Source organism: Falco cherrug, chromosome 3 (assembly GCF_023634085.1).
Source record: "Falco cherrug isolate bFalChe1 chromosome 3, bFalChe1.pri, whole genome shotgun sequence".
In the NCBI taxonomy this organism is placed as follows: Eukaryota; Metazoa; Chordata; class Aves; order Falconiformes; family Falconidae; genus Falco; species Falco cherrug.
The window spans coordinates 61,087,178-61,106,544 of NC_073699.1; the positions used below are offsets into that span (position 1 = coordinate 61,087,178).

The 19,367-nt window shown below is 37.6% G+C and overlaps 1 protein-coding gene across 10 annotated transcripts in view; it reads left to right on the forward strand.

Annotated features, from left to right (window-relative positions):
- PTPRM (protein tyrosine phosphatase receptor type M) overlaps window positions 1-19,367 on the forward strand; it is a 481,575-nt gene that overhangs the window by 307,204 nt on the left and 155,004 nt on the right. For all 10 annotated transcript variants that reach the window (XM_027802895.2, XM_027802897.2, XM_027802902.2 and 7 more), the window contains one exon: window positions 16,248-16,380. In XM_027802895.2, coding sequence (XP_027658696.1) covers window positions 16,248-16,380 — 133 coding nt within the window. The remainder of the gene's footprint in view (window positions 1-16,247; window positions 16,381-19,367) is intronic.

A 19,367-nucleotide genomic window follows, 5' to 3' on the forward strand; every position in this document is an offset into this window, starting at 1 on the left:
AAACAGTGGATATAGCCTGTTACACGAGAAGGAGATGGCTATAGAAGTTACAATGAGAGAACAGAAATACAGCTAGCGTAGGACAGCCAGCAAAGTATTCATTTGGTTACTTTGTCACTAGTGGCTCATGCCATTGGCACCCTCTCTGGTTGTCTGTCAGATCTATGACTTTTATTTCCTGGGGTGTTTTTTAACACCTGTTCTACACAAAACTCATTTTTATAGCGAAAAGTAAAGTATCAGATGATACCTGCAAACAGCATTTATGGCTGTCTGTGAAATGTATTAAAAAGCCTCTGACATCCCCTCATCATTTTCACAACCCCTTGTTACGCTGGAAAGACTGTGTGATCAAAAGGAAAGAAGTATCTTCCTCGGTTGCCACAACTGCAATAGACTATGAAAAATCCCTCACCCATCCCACATGGTTGGTCCTATGATAGCAACAGGAATTCATGTTTTTCTTCAGAGACATACTGTGTAGGGGTCAGTTAGGCAGGCTTTTTGACTTCAGGGCAGTACAGCGATGATGTTATCTGCAGTATCTGTGAGGAACCCAAAGATTTTTGTAAAGGAGATTTGCTGAAGCTGGACCAGACATGAAGAAGCAGGCAATGATGCACATTCTTCCCACACTTTTCTCCTACAAATTCCCAGACTGTGGAAAGGATCTACATGTAAAAGGACTTCTTTATGTGGAAACCATAAGGAAGTTGCTAACTGTAGTTACCACAAGCCCTACAACTATAATTGTTAAATAATATTACTTAGCATTTTTCTACTCAGTGCCTTTTCCTCCCTTCTTTCAGCACCAAAGTAATTACATATGAGGTCAAGAAATTAGTTTTGTCATTTAGCATTTCAGGATTTGGCATTAGCATTATATACATAACCAGCAGTGGGGAGGTCAGGGTTGGGATTTTCTTTTTTTCAGATGGGAAGTTGATAGTTCTTGCATAACAAAAATTTAAAAATTTGGCTGCATTCCTGTATATTGTTACCAATTTTGAAAGTTCCTCTTCAGAAAGATCATGATAATACAGGTCAGCTTTGAAGCCAACTCTACTTGCACTCATTTCCTCTACCCTCACCATCAATTCATCCTGGCCCTTACTGGTGCAGTTTATAAACAATGCATTATTAGTTCCTTTTTGTCCTTCCTTTTCATATAGAAATTACTTCCATTTACAGGATTACCTGCTGTTTGCCCTAAATATCTTGACAGCTATTCCTTGCTTCAGTACTCCTCTGCACCTTATAGCAAAGGGGACTTCTCCTTGTAGTTGCACTCAAATACCTACAATGTAGCTCTCCTGAAGTTATGGTATAGTTTAACATGCTGTAAAGGAAATTGTGCGATTTTGATTCTGAGAAGTCAGAATAGGCCAATTAGTGTTCTTAGTATTAGTGAATACATTATTATCACTGATTCAATAACTTAGTATATAAGGAATTCAAATTTGGGGGATAGCATTTAGCTTTCAGTGTTAACCTTACAAAAAGTAACTAAAGCAAAATCCACTCATTTGACACTATCCTCCAACAGATAAGGAGAATATCTAACATCTGTCAGCCAGAAGAAAAAGCTATGTATATATGAAGTACGATAGTCCTCATGATACCATTTCCATGTTTTCATAAATAAATACGGTTTAACAGTACAGTTGAAATCATGTAGAAAGTAAACAAAAAACTTATCACATACACAAGTGACTGTATGATGTTGAATGACAAATCCATGTTTGAGAAAGCCTGAAAGCGTTTGCAGTTCCCTTCACTATTTTGTAAGAGACTTTTCATGTAATAGGTTTAAATTGGCCATATTTGGTATTCACTTGACCCTCATCTATTTTGTTCTTTCTGCATTCTGATAAAATAGCATGCTTGGAATCATGATTAGGGTGTTCATTCTTTCAGATATTTTCTTAATTGTTGAAATAAGTCTGAGCTACTTACATTTAAATTAAAGTATTTCCACTTCTGATTTAGTGGAGCAGCCGCTACTTTACTGGATATTATTAAGACTGATTTCCACAGAACACCCTTTTTACTACCCATTGTTAATTACACATGCAGCTGGAAGAGAGAGTTCTGTATTGTATACTCTTCATTGATTAAATTCTTGGTATAAATCAGATACAACAAGATATGTCAAGTTTTTAGAATAACTGATCCTTAAGAATTGGGATATTTTTTTTTTTAAATAGTGGCAATCTTAAAGCTTAAATGATTTTTACCCTGCATACCTTAAGGTCTAGATGAGCAGCATATTTTATAACCATGTTAAAAACAGTCATAAAATAATCCCAATTGGTTTCTTCTCCCTTATGAGGTTAACAGCATAATAAAATATACAGATTTCTTCAGATGTGTATTCAGTACATAGCAAGATTTATTGCTGTGGTATGGGTCAGATTTTGTTCTGAGCCATTCCACCGTAAAAGTGGAAAAAATCAGCTGAAATCATTGAATTATTAAATCACAACCTCATTGAATTTTTTTTATGTCAAGGGATTTTCTCCAGATTTATACTATATTACTGAAAACACAGTCTGTTTATTAGCACAAAACGCAACGGCATGAATTTGAGGAGTGTTTTCCTGTTTATCTGGTTTGTTGTCCTTTACAATGCATTTGAGGTACAGCAACATGGGCTGGACAGTCATTCACATTCATTTTTCTCAATGCTGAACCGTGTAATGTTGATTTAGATGTGTTCTGACATGTTGAAACTTGAAGTGCTATTTTAGGTAATGGAGAACCCATGGTTTCCTAGTTGAGACTACAGTGCTGTCTGTAATAACAAAGCTATGTGTGCATATGTCTGTCTGCAGGTTGAATAGACCATTTTAGGAGTTTATTCTTCTCTTTATACTTCTAAACAGCGTTTACATCAGTGAGAGCTGTGGATAGTTATCCAGGGGAGAGCAAGCGTCTTTGTGGTGTAACGTCAAAACTGTATTACAATGCTGTTGCAAGGCCAAGTGACAAGGAAAGCAGAGTTAGAATGGATCTCCAAAGTGAAATTCTAAGCCTGTTTTTACATAATGGCCTCGGCGACTGTTTTACGGATTGTTCAAGGATTCTGGTCCTCTTGCTCAGCTAGGCACAATGCAAAGCAAGAGGAAATCTTCCTACTTTCTGCAGCAGTGGCTGAATGCATTTCAATGGGCTGAAGTGTCACTTGTGATTTATTACCCATTTTTGTTCTTTTATGTGTTATATTTGTCATTTTTGCCGTGACAGTTTCATCTATAAAACAGTATAGTTACAAGAAAATGTTAAGAGGATACAGGAGTGCCATGGGAGATACTGTTTCCTTTACTTCTTTTTTTCCCCTTTTTCACAGTCAAATGTCAGGTTTTCTGTTTTTAAGGCAGTGGAGCCAAAGCACCTGGGATTTTAAGCATAAGCACATTTTCTACAGACCATCTGAAGAAGAGCTGAAGTTAAACAATTAGTCAAAGAAGGCCTAAAAATAATGCCGATCACAATTCACAAATGCTGAAATAACCCATAATATAAATGCAAGGCCTTTTCAGCTGTAGACAATAGAGAACCTGAGCTGATTAGAAGTCAGTTACCAATGTGATTCTGTTAGCAATATTAAGTACTCCAGTTCATGTTTTACAATAATAAAAATTCCTACAAAGTTTTCTGAAAATGAATTAGCAGTCTTAGTTTGGAGCGTGTTCAAATCATTTCTAGAAAAGCCAGAGGTTCTGATCAGGGGTTCAGAACCTCCTCCCATTCAGTTCCTCTTACTCTGAACAGGTTGGGTTGGAGGCAGTAGGACCTTTGCAACTCTCCTGTGTAAATAGGAAAGTAGGGAGGATGAACTGCACAGGGTCATACCAGCAGTTCTGCTCCGGCTGTTGATGCTTGTGGTTGGCCAAGGAGATATGGGGCCAAGGAGATACGGGTTCATCAGCCACCCTGGCACTGTATCACCAGGTGTTACAGACCTGGGACAGAACAGCTGGAGAAGATCCCATGACCTAGAAGAAAATATTAAATCTTTCCCTACACATTAGGAAGGACAAGTAGCCTAATCAGGTGTGTTTTGCACGGTAGAAGTTTGTCTTTTAGTCAGAGGAGTTAAAAAGTTGGTTGCCACAAAGTTAATAGTTAGTCATTGCAGGAGATGCATTACATCCCTCAAGTACACAACTGATTTGGAAATTTGAGTGTTCCAGTCCACAGCTGAGAGAAGAATATGATTCCAAGTGTCGGCATCAAATATCTCTTTCATAAAGAGAGAGGAACAAAATTTGACTTAAACCACTAAAGAGGACTCTGTTCAGTTCATCCCAGCTTGAAAAAGAATCTATTTGCTCAGTAATGTGTAATCTTAATGTAAGGATATCTGTGATGCTGTTTGAAGTTTGACTGGGGGAGAGGCACAATGAGACCTTGATCTCATTACAGAGAATGGAAACATAAAACCCAGTTATGAAACTAACAATATGAATGAACTGACCAGAATAAATTCTTAAGAAACTGAAGGAGTCTCTGCCATCTGTGTAGCACCAGTCAGTGTCACATCTAATCCAAAATATTTCAACATCAGCAGTCTAAAGAGAAGCAGAAAATGTAAAGCAAAGCAAAAATACCAGTAGGTAATTTTTACAGCATGGTAGTACGTCGTATAGTGTGTTATTTCATTTCTGTATTTAAAAAAAAAAAAAAAAAAAGAAAAGCCTCTGATTTTTACATTCAAAGCAGAACATGTTTTGCATGTACCACAATGACAAATTAAGGAGAGGCAAGGGAAGAGAGAGAAACTCAGAGATATAATTAGTAACTAAAAAAACCTGTGAATTTCAATGTTTCCCATCTGTAGTTATTGACTGTATTCATAAAATGCTAAGCAATTAGAATTTTAATTTGAAAGAAAATGTGGGACCAGTTGTGGGTAAAAGAACCTGTAGTTCTTAGGAACTGCAGTTCTCTGGTGTTTGTAACAGTGGAAAGTTTAACAAATGTTAAATTCAGTATTACATGGATTACCTCTGTGTTAATGTATAAGTGAATGTTAAAATGTGTTATGGTTAAATAGAGTAGTACAGCAAAGAAGACAGTAGTACTGTCAAAAGACACAGAACATACTACCTTGGGCAAAATAGTGTTTCAGCAATTCACTCAGTTTAGATTCCTTGAAATAACTGAAATCTTAGTAAATATCTAAGCTGCGTTTGTCTACTTGGAGGCATAACTCAACACGTGCAAGCCATAACTGTAGTTATTGATGGCTTTTTAACACCTGCTTCTCCAGACATTATATTGAAATGTCTTTTTCTGCAGTAATGGTGTTTGACTGCAAGACCTAATGATTTTAGAGCTCTGGGAAAGGCATTCAAGTATATGTGTGTATTTTCATCTTTTTATTTCTCCAAAACTTTGAACTTTCATTTCCTTCTCTTTATCTGATTTTCCGTTATTGCTGACCACAAAGACTCCCATGCAAGTTAAAGCTGAGTCACAATCTTGCGTAGAAGGGAGTGGAAGTTGCCGTCTCACATAGTTTGAAGCTGACAAAAAGAGAAATACAGTACTTTCAGGTTCTGTTCGTCTTTTGAGTTCACATCAGAAGCACAAAAGGAAATGGGAAAAACGGTAACTTGTCATTGGTTAGAAGCAAAGTATTCATGATATCTTTTTGAAGCAAAATGGTTATATTTTGCACTTTCCAGTATGTTGTCACTGAATTTGACAGCTTCTGGTTATGAGTAAATGTGTCCATAATTAAAAGTGATATTAAAAGGACTGATGAGAAAAATGACCAAGGCATGCTTAATCAAATAGGACAGATGGGAGATTTTTGTGTAACCCCTAACAGCTACAGAAAATATATGAAAAATGAAATGTAAATCAGTGATAACCATTCAGAGGAGCCCTTTTCTATTCTTGTCCCTGTACTAGAATCTTGGTTTATCTAACATTGCTTCAGTTCGGACAGGTTTTTTATTGGCAGTACTGTAAATGCTTCTGAAATATGAACAAACGAATTTCTGTGCTGTGTTGACCCAGAGACAGATTTAGAATTCTGTGGAATTATTTTTCTTTCTTGTCCTGATTCTCCTTTCAAGTTCCTCTAGCCAACCTTCCTGCCCCAAAACAGTGTTGACTGTGAAAATGCTTTTTTTAAAAAAATTGTCTTTTCCCTGATTTTTATAAATTTATCAAAAATATATTTTACCTTTCTGCATGCATCATTGCATGTATAATTCCATTTATCTTTGAGCAGAATGAGCTATGTTATGCTTTCCTCCAAGAAAATAGGTAGGTAGTGAGTAATGATAAGTAAAATCTGAGAGTATGATTGTTTTTAAAGGATTTCTGAAGAACCTTTCATAACGGATACATTGTAGAGGGAGGCTGGTAGTGGAAATCACCAGGAATGTCAGCCTCATCTCTTGAGCCAGTGGCATCATAAGCCAAAAAATGCATGGATATACAAACCTACCAGTGGGATTCCTATCCTATATTGTCCTTCTGTCCCTGCCCTCGCTTCATCCTGCTGGCAAAGTAACCAGGTCTTCACTGACTTTCCATTTTGAACTGTTCATTATTGTTCCTGTAGTGAAGTCCTCAGTGGCAGCAAGATCAGAAGATAGTACCTCACTCCACTACTTCATACCCATAGCTTCAGGTTACTCAGTTCCCATGGTGGATGTGTTCCCTTGCATTCACAGGTGGAAAATAAAACAGTTTTATTTGTCCATGCCAAGAGCATCTAGTTCTGTAGCTGTTTCACCCTCAGTAGGTCAGCTCCAGAAATATTACTCTGATCTGAGTTCACATCTTCCCTGCCTGGTGGAGGCCAGCTGAGTACTAGAAAACCACATTTTACCTAACCTAAAGAGGGCAGAGCCCTCTTCAGGCTTCAAATCCACACCTCTCCTGTTTGCAGAAGATAGTTGAAATAAACTTTCAGGGATGTCTGGTATTTGACGTTCTGCAGTATAGTTTCAGAAGCAGATCTGGTGTTGAAAGCATGAGAGACAAACAGATCTCCTTCAGCAATAGGTGAAATTCAAAATGTCCTTGGGGAGGGTCATGATAAATTGTCCTCTGCTTCTGTAGGAGTGGCTAGAAAGTGGTGCTGACTCGCTTAAAAATGCATTACGTATGGACAGGATCAGTCTGGACTGACTGCTTTAATTTTCTTAGAGCTAATGTGAGAGTCACTTTTTTATTCTGAGTACTGTTGGCTTGAGGATATGTAGAAAACCATAAAATCAAACGTTTTAAGGCTAACAGCTCCCCTTGTTGTACATTATACTTCTAGGACTTCTTGTTCACTGAAGTCAGATTTGTAAGATGCTGTTGCACTTCCAGTGGCTACAAGTCAGACCTCTTGCACACAATGTAAGCTGGTACCAGCCCTGCATTTCAAAATACTGAGACACCTACAGTCCCAGCCCTTGTTGGTACTTAGTTCTTAAACCTCCTCATCTTTATTCAGTATGAGACCTACATGTATACAGCTAGTTTGATGCAAGTATGTTCTCATTGCTCCTCAGTCAACCTTCTCGATTCGAAATTTACATTTCATGAAGTCATATTGACCTTCGTTGTGTTTGAGTAGTCAGAGGGCAGTTTGGTAAAGAAGCCTGATTTCTTCTTTCCATAGTAGTCAGGAGGATTTGATCTTTTATTTCAGTGGTGGGGTCTGTCTTTCAAATATGCTGCCCTGACCTTTCCCTTTGCTGATGCAGAGGTCTGTGGTGTGCACCATTATGGCTGCTTCTTTGGCCACACAGAGTGAGTACTTATAAATAAGTAACCAGACTTTTTTCTTCATAAAATAGCTAAAGTGCATGGGGGTACCCTTCAGGGCCATTTGACAGCTTAAGGGTCCAAAGGCTTTATATTTTTTCCTTAGGAAATTACTTATTTCCAAGAAGGAGATAAGAGCCTTCAGAGTCTTCAGAAAAATCCAGTCTAAGAGGCCTGGATTAAAATCCCATTAAAAAATAGATTGTGATGAGATCAAAGATATGTTTCAAACTGGGAACTTTATTTGTTTTAGGTATGTTTTGTAAAGAATGTTATTATTCCTGACAACCAGAAACACAGATGTTTAACAAAAAAAGTCTTTTTGCTCACATGCACCGACATGAATCATCCACCAGTGAGAGATGCAGTTCATTTAATAGTCAGTTAAATGAGTCATATTCATCAGTGAAGTAGTTCTTTGCATTTCTTTTCATGCAGTTTTGTTGCTTATATTTACATTTTTGTAAAGAATATCACAAACAAAATTAATAATTCATAATTATTGTTGCACAGTGGAGCCTTATTTTGATAGTCCCTTCTTAGCATAGGTCTTTTGACAAGGCTGTTTTTCCCTGCATTTAAAAAAAAAAAACCAAAACCCACAAAAAACCAATTACCAAATCAGGATGGATGTCTTATGGAAGTACAGAAGTCTTTTTTAGGAAAGGAAGAGCTGTACACAGCAGTATGTATTGTACCAATGATCATAAATTAAAGAGAAGATACTCCTCTGCTGAAATATAAGTGCTATTTTCCCTCTGTCCAAGACATTAAAAAAATAGATTTAGTAAGTGCTAACACATCATCGGAGAGAAAATCAGGATACATCGATTTCAGAACTTAAACGGCTCCTGTGCTCAGCAAAACAGAAAGAAAACCTAATCCCTGCCCTGTGTAAAAAGCAGTTTATACATGAGCATTTCCAAAAGAAGCCAGGAACAGAAAAAGAAAAATACTGTAAAAAGAGAAGTAAAGCAGACCATACTCTGAGGAATTTATAAAACTAATATATTCAAAGCATGGAGTAGAGAGAGAAAACTGAAAAAAAAATTACTGATCAAAACCACCTTCTGTCACAAATTATACCCTGCCCAGCAACACCTCATAACTTCTACCATATGGACAAAAAAGCAGTGCAGTTTCAAAGGAGAACTAGGAACACGGATTTGAAAGCTAACAATGAGGAAGGGGAGGGAGAACGTTCTCCCTTAGCTGGAGTTCTACCAGCAGTAATAAAACAAAGACTTTGTTAGCAGAGTAGATGCTGGCTAGCAGATGAGGACTGAATGCCAGTCACTTACAGTATTAACAGACTAGCCAGGGTGGTAATTCATTTCATCTACAAATCTGTATGTGTTTTGGGTCTTCTCCAAGACAGTCACAAATCCTGACATCTGCACTGAACTTGAAGCTCAAATAAAAAGCATGTTGGACTGGTTTGTCTTCTCATAACACTAGTAATGCTGCTACAGACTTAAAAATGAGGGTACTCTTTTTTGCATTCGTGGGGGAGATAAGGGTAGAAATGCTGAGGCAACTTCTGGAGGAAACTGGACATTTTTTACTACTGCCCCATTCAGATGTATTTTGCAGTTTGTGACACAGGATTGGAATTCCTAAATCATTTGACATTTACAAGAAGGACCTACCTCTGTGGAGCACCTCTTTTCATACCAGTAGAACAGGCATATTTGTTTCCTTTCTTATTTTGTCACAGTCAATTTTATCCCAGCCCTTTACTTTTGGCACCTCTGCTTTTTCTATCTCTATGTTTATGAACCTTTATGTCATTTTTTTTTTTCCTTTGGAACACCCTAACCTGCGTCTCATCCACAAAACCAGTACCCTGTCCCTCAAATCACTTCTGAAGATCTGTTTCTACTGTGTTATTAACTGGAAATGCTGAGTGATACCAGCTAGCTAAAAGAACGGGAAGGATGGAAGCGTTCATTGATTTGGGTATTGTAAATGCATTTTCTTAGGGGTATTTGCCTCCCTCTCCCACCTGCAGTTGCTACACCTGCCCGTTAAATCCTAGCTCAGCTACATAGTATGCTTTTAGTGGCAAAGATTGTTTAGCTGTGTGCTTGCACTTTTCTTAGCACAGTGGGGCTCCCAATCTGATTTAGAGCTTCTAGATCCTACTATCATACAACTAGTAGAGAGTAATGTTGATAGTAGCCTTTGTAATCTGTGCTGTCCTTGGAGAGCATGGGCAGTCTTTGAAGCCAAGTTCTCTGATCTTTTCAGTCTGCTTACTTTGTGGCAGGAATTATAGGATCCTAGTGATAGTGAAGGGTGTTCCAAGGAAGCATCACACCTCTCTGCCTCTCTTCCGCCTTGTACCATTTTGGATGATTTCTTCCACAGAATCACAGTGCTACTCTCACACAGGGATAGAATGTTTCATTTTCCTGACTTGCTCTGTGCAATAAGTAGGTGCTGAGATGTGATAGCTGGATCACACTGCCTGCATAGAAAAATCATGGGATACTCACTAACACAACAAGTTAGTTAGTCTCAAGTTTGAATTGGAAACTAGGACAATCTGCACTAACTGTATTATTATTTTAAAGGCTTGTAAAGTTAGCCATCCATCACTGGACACTTGTGAACTTCTGGAGGAAACTGGACATTTTTTACTACTGCCCCATTCAGATGTATTTTGCAGTTTGTGACACAGGATTGGAATTCCTAAATCATTTGACATTTACAAGAAGGACCTACCTCTGTGGAGCACCTCTTTTCATACCAGTAGAACAGGCATATTTGTTTCCTTTCTTGTTTTGTCACAGTCAGTTTTATCCCAGTTAGAAAGGCTTGTGAGTGACTTATCAAGCGAGTACCTTTTAAGAGCTTTAAACTGCAGAATGCAAGTAAAAAAGGCATCAGCTATGGCCATCCTTGAGTGGAAGAAATAAAATTGGACCAGTTGAATTAATTAAAGGAAGGAATTACTTGTTGGTTCAAATAGGAGAAGAAATGTCTTGATTTTTTAAGGGTTGCTTTAGACAAAACAATCTATAGCTGATTTTTACTACTAACAGCTTTAATCTTATTCTCTTTTTTCAAAGCATAACTAGAAACTCCTAGACTATTGAGCCAGGGTTATTTTATTAATCGTTCATTTCTATACAACGGTCAGTCATTTCTAACTACATTTTTTTTTGGAAGGGACTAATAAAGATTGAAAAGCAAGTCCAAACCTTGTTCATTTACAAAAAGAAAAGGAGGGAGAGTTTTTGCTCAGTTTGGTAGAGGTCCATTTCCTTTACTGAAGAACAATTTCATTGGTTTTGAAAAACAAAATACTTAAAAGAATGATATTTTGATTGGCTAGTTCTTTTAGTGGTTAGTCTTTACTTCCATTTTAATAAGGAATATTTCTGCTTGAACTTCTCTATTTATAAACTACCTACAGGAGATTCTTGTTTAGGAATTTTGGGGGTTGGTCAATAACACAGCACTAGTGAGAAAGGAAAGGGAAATTTTTCACCCAAGGAAGTGGCAGAACCATTTTCCACATATCACAAATTATTCCTATAATTTTAATACCAGACCTGTATGTCTCTGATGAGAGCTAGAAATTCTTCAATGAAAGATATTTTTTTTGCCCAGTCTTCTAACCCGTGGTACAGAAATAGAAATTTCACTGCATGAAGTAATTTAAGAATTCATAGTATGGTAGACTCTAAATATTAGTGACTAGAATATAACTCAGTTCTCAATCTGAAGAGGAGATAAGATACCACGAAGCCGCTGAGTAATCACTAAACTTTAAAGAAGGAGATTCCAATATTAAGAAAAAGTTAATAGAATAGGTCTGAAAGTCAAAAATAAGTGAAATAAAATGTTTAGGTGCCTCATGGATACTACTTAAAAATATTATCACTGGATTTTGCAAAATACGGAACAAAATGTGACTCATAAATCAGGCCAGCTGAATGCCATTTTTTCTAATTGAAGAAAAAAAAGATGTTTCACATTTTAAATGCTGCTGTAGGGAAAGCCACAAAGAATTGGCAATAAATAAGTAAAAGGGAAATTGGAATCACTTAGATTAATTAGAAAAATAAACAACTAAGGGTGTGGAACCAAACAATGTTCCTGTCTTCCACCTTATTCAGTGCAGAAGCCTGTGGAAAAACTTTGCTGGGTTTTGTGGTACCTTGGGGTTTATCTATAAGTGTATCTCTTTTCAGTTCTGGCAGGAAGCACTCTAGTTTGTTCTCAGCAGGTTAGGACTTCCCAGAGTCATCACCGTAATCCTTTTTAAACTGGCTGGAAACATTTATCTGTAATTTCATTTTCTAAACATCTCCCTTAAGCTGTTTTGCACTCTCTGCTCTTCATTGACCTATTGCCTTTCTACAGCTGGACCACAGTATAGGTGTCAGTTTGGCCTTTATTATTCTAACTCTACTAGCCCAGACAGTCCTCAGCAAGAAAACAGAAGTGAGGTTATTGTGCAAAGTTTAAAGTCAGGCTTCTGTGAACAAAGGTAGAACCAAATGCTTAAAAGTAAAACAAATTAAAAAAAAAACAAACAAGTAAGTCATTAGACCCAGTGTTGTGAGGAAAATGCAGTGAGCTTAGCTCAGCTGTTGTGAACAGTATGCAGTCTGTCATTAAAAACAGCTATTTTACTGGAGATACAGAACTCCACTAGTCTTGTAACTATGTATTTTTAAAGGCTCAAGGGTGATCAAGGAGATTAAAAATGACTATGTCAGAGAAACTGGTTGAAACGACAATAATAAATAGAATAAAATGCCAGAACTGTAATATAATGATACTATAGTGTATAGTTAACACAATTTCTGTGAAGAAAGATTATATTTCACTAAACTTTTTTAGTATGTGTCAGCGCAGCAGAGTAAGAGAGAAACCATGGCATCATTTTTTTAGACTTGCAATAATAATTTTCCAAATCTCTCTCAAAAACATACAAACAAAACTAAAAGCACAAATAGACATTGTGGTTTATCAAGTGGCAAAATGAATTTCAGACCTACTGCCCCTAGCTGCTTCAATTCTCTTACACGCAGTTCACCTTTCTCTCCATGGTGCCAGTGCAATTGCCTGTGAGGCTGTAGGTTAAAAGTCAGTTAAGAAGTAATTACGAGGTGAGTGACAAGTGTTATTCTGGATCAAAATTTACCTATCTGACAGAAACCAGAGAGGAGTAAACTGCCAGCGTTTATTGTAGCTAATGCACTTTAAGGTTTAATATTGTATGCTGTACATTACGTCTATTAAATATGTGGAAGAGTCAGAGTTGGTGCAGCAGCTCTTAACTGTGATGTCAGGTGATGTGGGTTAGCAGAATTCACACAGGACTCTGAAGAATTTCAGCAGGACAAAAGCAAAATGAAGTAGTACCACCTCTAATTTCAGTCTTGGTAAATGCTGTGTAGTGTTCAGCAGATGTAAATTTGAATGACTTTTAACTCATAAAGCGTTCAAAACTGAACACTGCACTGAAGAAAGAGATGCAGGGTTCACTGTAAACAATACACCAGTGACCTGTTCAGTGTCTATCTGATGCTGAAATAAAGTCAAACAGAATGCTAAGAGGGACAAAGAATGGGGTAGAACACAACTATTTTGAAAAACCCTGTTGTAGAAAAACTGAGGTATGTTAAAGGACTAAACAGTATCAAATAAAATTAAGAAAGTTGATCTAGAATTTCTAATACTAAAAGGCTCAAGGGATGCTCAAGAAAAGTGAAAGGTGGCAAATTTGGTTTGTTTATCCAAGCGGATTTTGGAACCCGCAGACATCAGGAAAGGAACAACATTCTGTCAGGGAATGAATGAAATGCTGAATGGAACCAAAGGAGAGTTGAGATAATGCTAATATTTGGGTTTTCATAATAATTAGTGATAGGAGTTTTAAAAACTCATGTGAAACATGATGTTTCCAGTTTAAAACAATCTCTGTTATGAGTCAGGCTGAGTCCATGGTGGGCAGTTTTACCCTGTTTTTAACTCGGGGTAGCATTACATGCGCTTTTCTTAGACAATGTGAGATGATCCCTCAACCGGATAATCAATAGATGATACAATATGGGAGTTTCAGTGTCCTGTTGGTAGGCTCTATATCTCTTCTTGTGTAGGCTTTCTTTGGAGAATTTGCAATAATGGTGGATTATGTCCCAGCTTGTACATGACTCACAAGAGGGTAATGCTTTGTGTCATTGAAAGCATTTCATGAAAGTTGTGCTCCATGATATGCAGAAAATGTGTGTGCTCTGAATATGATTTTGGTATTATCTTCTCTGCATAGTGTAAGTCTAACTAGTTCCACTGAAGTGAGCACCCTGTGCTGTCAGACATGACACTGAAATAAAACACATTGGATAGTTGAGAGTCCCGTGTGAAAATGTAACAAGGCTGGCTTTACTTACTTTTAACGTTTAGCATTCATGATCCCAAAACTAGCACTGGAAGCCTTAATAAAAGGAATGAAACCATAAGGCAGAATTTGATTTTAAGAAGACATTACCAATGAATATACCAGTAGAGTGAGGTAGCCTGAAGGAGATAATGAAGAATAGACCAGTCTTAGAAATTACTTCTAAAAAGATACTGCTTGTTCTTGACTTTACATTCTTCCCTGCTTGGGTTTTAGATTTAAAAGAGGACTGTGAAGTCCTTATCATGTCTTATCATTTGCATTATACTTTATTCACTGTTCCCTGTTTGCCAAGTTCAACTCAACAGCTGCCTTTTGCATAGAGATGCTCTAGATATCTTCTAAATATCTGCTATAGTTGTGAGCGTCATCCAGATTACAGCAATACAGGGTTTAACAAAATTATTTATATATGACACAAGGAAAATAACATTAGAACTGTTTATAACATAATTTTTTGCATCTGCATTGACGAAAATAGTCATATTCTCTTACCTTTACTCACATGAAGTAAGAATTTTACTAATTCAGAATTGTATTTTGTATTAGCAATAGATTGTATTGCTGTCGAACTAGTATTCTGGTGGGACTAGGCACAGAGACAGGCAGCAGGTCATCATCTCTCACTTACCACTCACAAAAAGTACCGTGGCCAGAATTTTCCAAAGAACTTGGTTCCTGCAGTTAGCTATCAATATATTTTAATTAAAGGCTCTCACCTTTTCTGATAGCAGTATGAATTGCCAGATTTTCCTGACGTTCCTCCTGGTAAGGAGTTTTGAAGATGTAGGCCAAAAGTGTGACTGTGGGCACTCAGAAGTACTCACCATCTTAGAATATCCTGGTTACAACTGAGAAGAATTATTGGAAATGTTTGCATTGTACTTTTTAGAAAATATCTCTGCATGTAAATCAGTCAATAATTTGCTTTCTTTCTGAAAAAAGGAAGTAAAGAAACAAGTAAATTATAATTGGTGCTTTTAAAATCCTCTGTGAAACCCAGACAGTGAAATAAGAATGCAATCTTAAAATATTATATTTTGCTTAGTCTTTACTCTTCCTTCTCCCTTCCCAAAAAAGCTACAGCAGGAAGGTGATCCATAAATCCCTGTGTCCACTTTATGGCATGGTGTCTCAAATGATGAATGCTGTCATGTTTTGATTAAAAAAAAAAATGGAACTCCATAAAAAAAATAAAATCAGTTTAGTGAATTGAATGTTACTTCCTTAAGATTTTTCATCCTGAACTCCTTTAGTAGACGAAATGGATATTTCATCAGACATGGGTTTGACGTTCCATCACATTATTCAGTAAACAGTACAAACGATGTTATTTTTTTAAAATGGAGAAGCTGGAAGAGCTAAGACAGTAGCTGCTGTAAGGCACTGGTTATCTCATTTAAACAGATATTAAATGTAGGTGCCAGTGGTGTGATCATCAGCTGCTTCCCACTTTGTGAATAAATTGCTTAGAAGGAGTCTTTTTGCCTACCAGATGTGACCTAGATTTAGATTTCCAAAGGCAAAAAAAAAAAGGCTATTGTGTAAAAAACAATTGTGGGTAAAATGCGTGGTAAATGAGCTTATCTCACTTCTCCAGGTGTTTAAGCTAATATGTTATGGAATTACAGCTTCATTTATGAAAAATAATTGAGGAAAATGTTCCAGCAAATCAAATTTGGATAAAGGCTTAGGATAGTTATTGTGCTGTTAGCAAGTTTCTAAATGGCAGAAAGAAAAGGGAGCCAGCACAGATAATAAAAATACAGAAATTTGTGAATCTGTAAAGAGGCTCTTATAAAAGGGTCAGGGCTGGCAGTGTTACCCCGCCTGTGCTGTGGTCTTGCAAAATGTCACGGAAGAGTATGAAGAATTATATTCCTGTCAATGCATATGAAAGCACAATTTTTTTCTTAAAAGATCAAGCATTGATATCTGTTGGCCCTGGATAAGACTAATGGCATTGGTAGGTTAAATGTATAAACACCAAAAGAATAACATCCTTATTCTTTTTCTCTCTCCTCTCTTCCTTTTACTGATTCCATAGGGGCTGCCACTCGAAAACCAGACCCAGAGCCTGAGAAGCAGACCGACCATACTGTCAAAATTGCTGGAGTCATTGCAGGCATCTTGCTGTTTGTCATCATATTTCTGGGCGTCGTGCTGGTAATGAAGAAAAGGTGAGCAATTAGTAGATGTCTTCTACGTACGTATTCATATCACAGCACCTCCTACAGCCGTTCTCAGTTTGATACTGGCAAAAGATAATCAGCCATCTTCGTGGCCTTTTCCACAGAGTTTAGGAAATACTGCTCCCTCCCAGCCCCACAGCTTTGTTGTGTTTTTATAATACCACAGGAGCTATTTCATCCCACAGCATTTTCTATGAATTAATGTTTGTGGCTTTGTTGTAGAAGAAAAAACCCTCAAGGTTAATAATTGTAGCCCTTTATGCATTAGTACTGTATGATGGATTGTAACAATAGAACAGTATCTCTATTCTGAAAGTGTGAGTCTCCACTCTATTTAACAAATCAGCTGAAAGTTACATGTAGTTTCATTCCTGAGTGTAGAAGAAATCCTCAAACAGAAACTAGAGCTAAGTTAATTTGTGCTGAGAATGGGGTCTATATTGTTCTGCTTAAACTTCATTCCCTGAAAACAAATGAAAATGTTACAATGGTGTTGAATGTTTCCAAATGCTGGTTCAACACACACACACACACACACACACACACACACACACACACACATTGAGATTGTTTTGCTTTGGATATAATTTGAAAACTTCTACAGCATTAGAAGCGTAAGGCTTTTAAACCTGGTTGCCTTTCTCAATGCTGCAAAAGGAAAAATGTTAAAGGGAAAAATATCTCATAGCTAGGGAGGTGGCATGTGTAATAAAAAAGTCTGTGTGATCGTAGAAGCTAAGTCCAGATCGGGAGAAATTAATTAGCAAATAGATTTAAGGTTTTAGGTTGTATCCTGAGCAATGTGAGATTTGCAGCTGTGGAGGTGGGGCTGGGAATGTGTGAGAGCTGTGCAAAGGGGCTGAGTCACAAATTCTCCTTCCATGCCTTCTTACTGTCCCATAACCCCTCACCTCCTTGCCATTCACCCTGTATCATCCCCTTTTCTCCCTTTGAGAACAATTTTGGCCTGATTTTGCTCATCCAAGCAGTATGCAATTTAATTGTATGTTAACTAGCTTGGCAGGTCTGAGATAGTCCAAACCACTGAGCTGCCTGAAATTCTTCCAGAATTTGAACGGGGGAGGTGCAGAGCTAAGGAGGCAGCTGTCTGACAGTGCCTCGGGGCAGGCAACAGAAGTAGCTGCTTTTCACTCTCCTTGAAGACAGAAACAGCGCCATGAGTTAGAAGGGCTCTATGCGGAGAAAGGTGAGCTGTGGCCAGGGCTGAGGGCTAGGTCACGGCAAGAGGTAGGTAGGTAAAGCAGTCAAAAGCTGCTGTACAGAAGAGATTGAAACTTAAGCCCCAGGGTAGGTCTGGCTGGGGCAATGAAATTGACCCAGTAATGAAATCTTCTCAATAAAGTAGGGTGTTAGCAGAGTTAAAATCTGTTCTGACTTTGCAGTACTTTTTTCTTCCCACTTCTGATTTCTTGCATCATTCATACCTTCAATTTTAACAGTTGAATTCCCAAACTCCTCCCTAGGGCCAGACACAGCACTTGGCGGGCAGGGAGGAAGGCTTCTCACATTGTCTGGCCAATCCTTCTTCACACAATTCCTGACTGGCATTCATCGCTCTCTCTTTTTTAGTTCTGAGCCTCTCCTTAAGCATTTGCACCAGAGAGAGAATATATTCACCCAAAGGAGACAAGTTCTTCTTAGTCTGGAAGGGAGAGCATTGCAAAATGATCCAAGTAGTTTGAAAGTAAATAAGGTGTCAGGGTCTCCAGCTAAATGGATGCTATACGAGCTCTTGATTCATTCTCTAGGGAAGAGCTCTTTGATAATCTAATTATTAGAGGCAGGAAGGCTCGAATCCGAAGCGTTTGCATGTTAATGTAGAAGGATACTTGATTCCTTCTGTCTACCACAGCACAGTAATTATTATTCATTGTAATTCTGTTGTTAGAAGAAAAGTGCATTATGTGAGCTTCTTTGGGGTTTGGAATAAATCTGCTTGTGACAGAGATGAAACTATTGAAAGTACAAGTCCAGGAACCCTGTTACAAAATACATACAATTTCATTGTTTAGTACAGAAAGATACCAATAACTTAAACATATTCCAGAATGATGCTGCAGCCTTGAACAAAACAAACTGAAATGAGTTGGAGTGAATATTAAAAAGTAAGAATGGTTTATCTGTGTAAAGGATGTGACTAGGTTTTAATGAGAGTTTCGGGAGGTAGGTATATTGTGTCCCAGACCTCTAAAGCAGATGCTGTAGCATAGAAGGTCTTGAATACAATTACACTCATGACTTAAGCAAAAGATGAACCAATTATTCAAAAGATTGTTATTGGTGCATTAATTCGCTATGCTGCTAAGAACTCCTATGGTTTCACCTTGGTTCAGTTACTACGTATACATTATGCATTGGAAGAAAATGTATAAATCATTCTGCAAGCTTAGCATAACTGTAGTGGTTTTCCAGTTTTATGATACTTTAGGTGCTACTTCGTGAAACAGTCTTATCAAGCTAGCATGTCATTTGACTACTACACTTGATCATTTTATTTCATTTACTTTATTGGGAGTTTTACTGGAGTAAAGATCTGAGTGAAAAATAAAATAGCACCTTATAATTCAGTGGCACCTTTGTGCTGAGAACCACTTCCCTCTCTGCACTGTTATGTGCACACTCTGGGTTGCAGTGCTAGGTTTCACTGTGCTGAGTCTACGTGCTCTGAAACTTAGCTTGCTTGGAGCTGGCTACAGCAATATCCCATTCACTCCCCACTCTCCCAAGGCATATTCCAAGGCATATACATTCTTTCATGAAAATGGGTTCTTGGTGACTTGATCCCCAGATCTCACTGGTAGATAAGATTCACTGTGTCTCTGGGGCTTCACAGTGCTTAACGGACTAATTTCAAACCATTGCTTTCCATTGTCAAGAGATTTGGAAAGTGGTTTTACTGCATGTGATAACCATGACTTTGTCCAACATGTTCCTTTAATAGCCACCTCATTTCA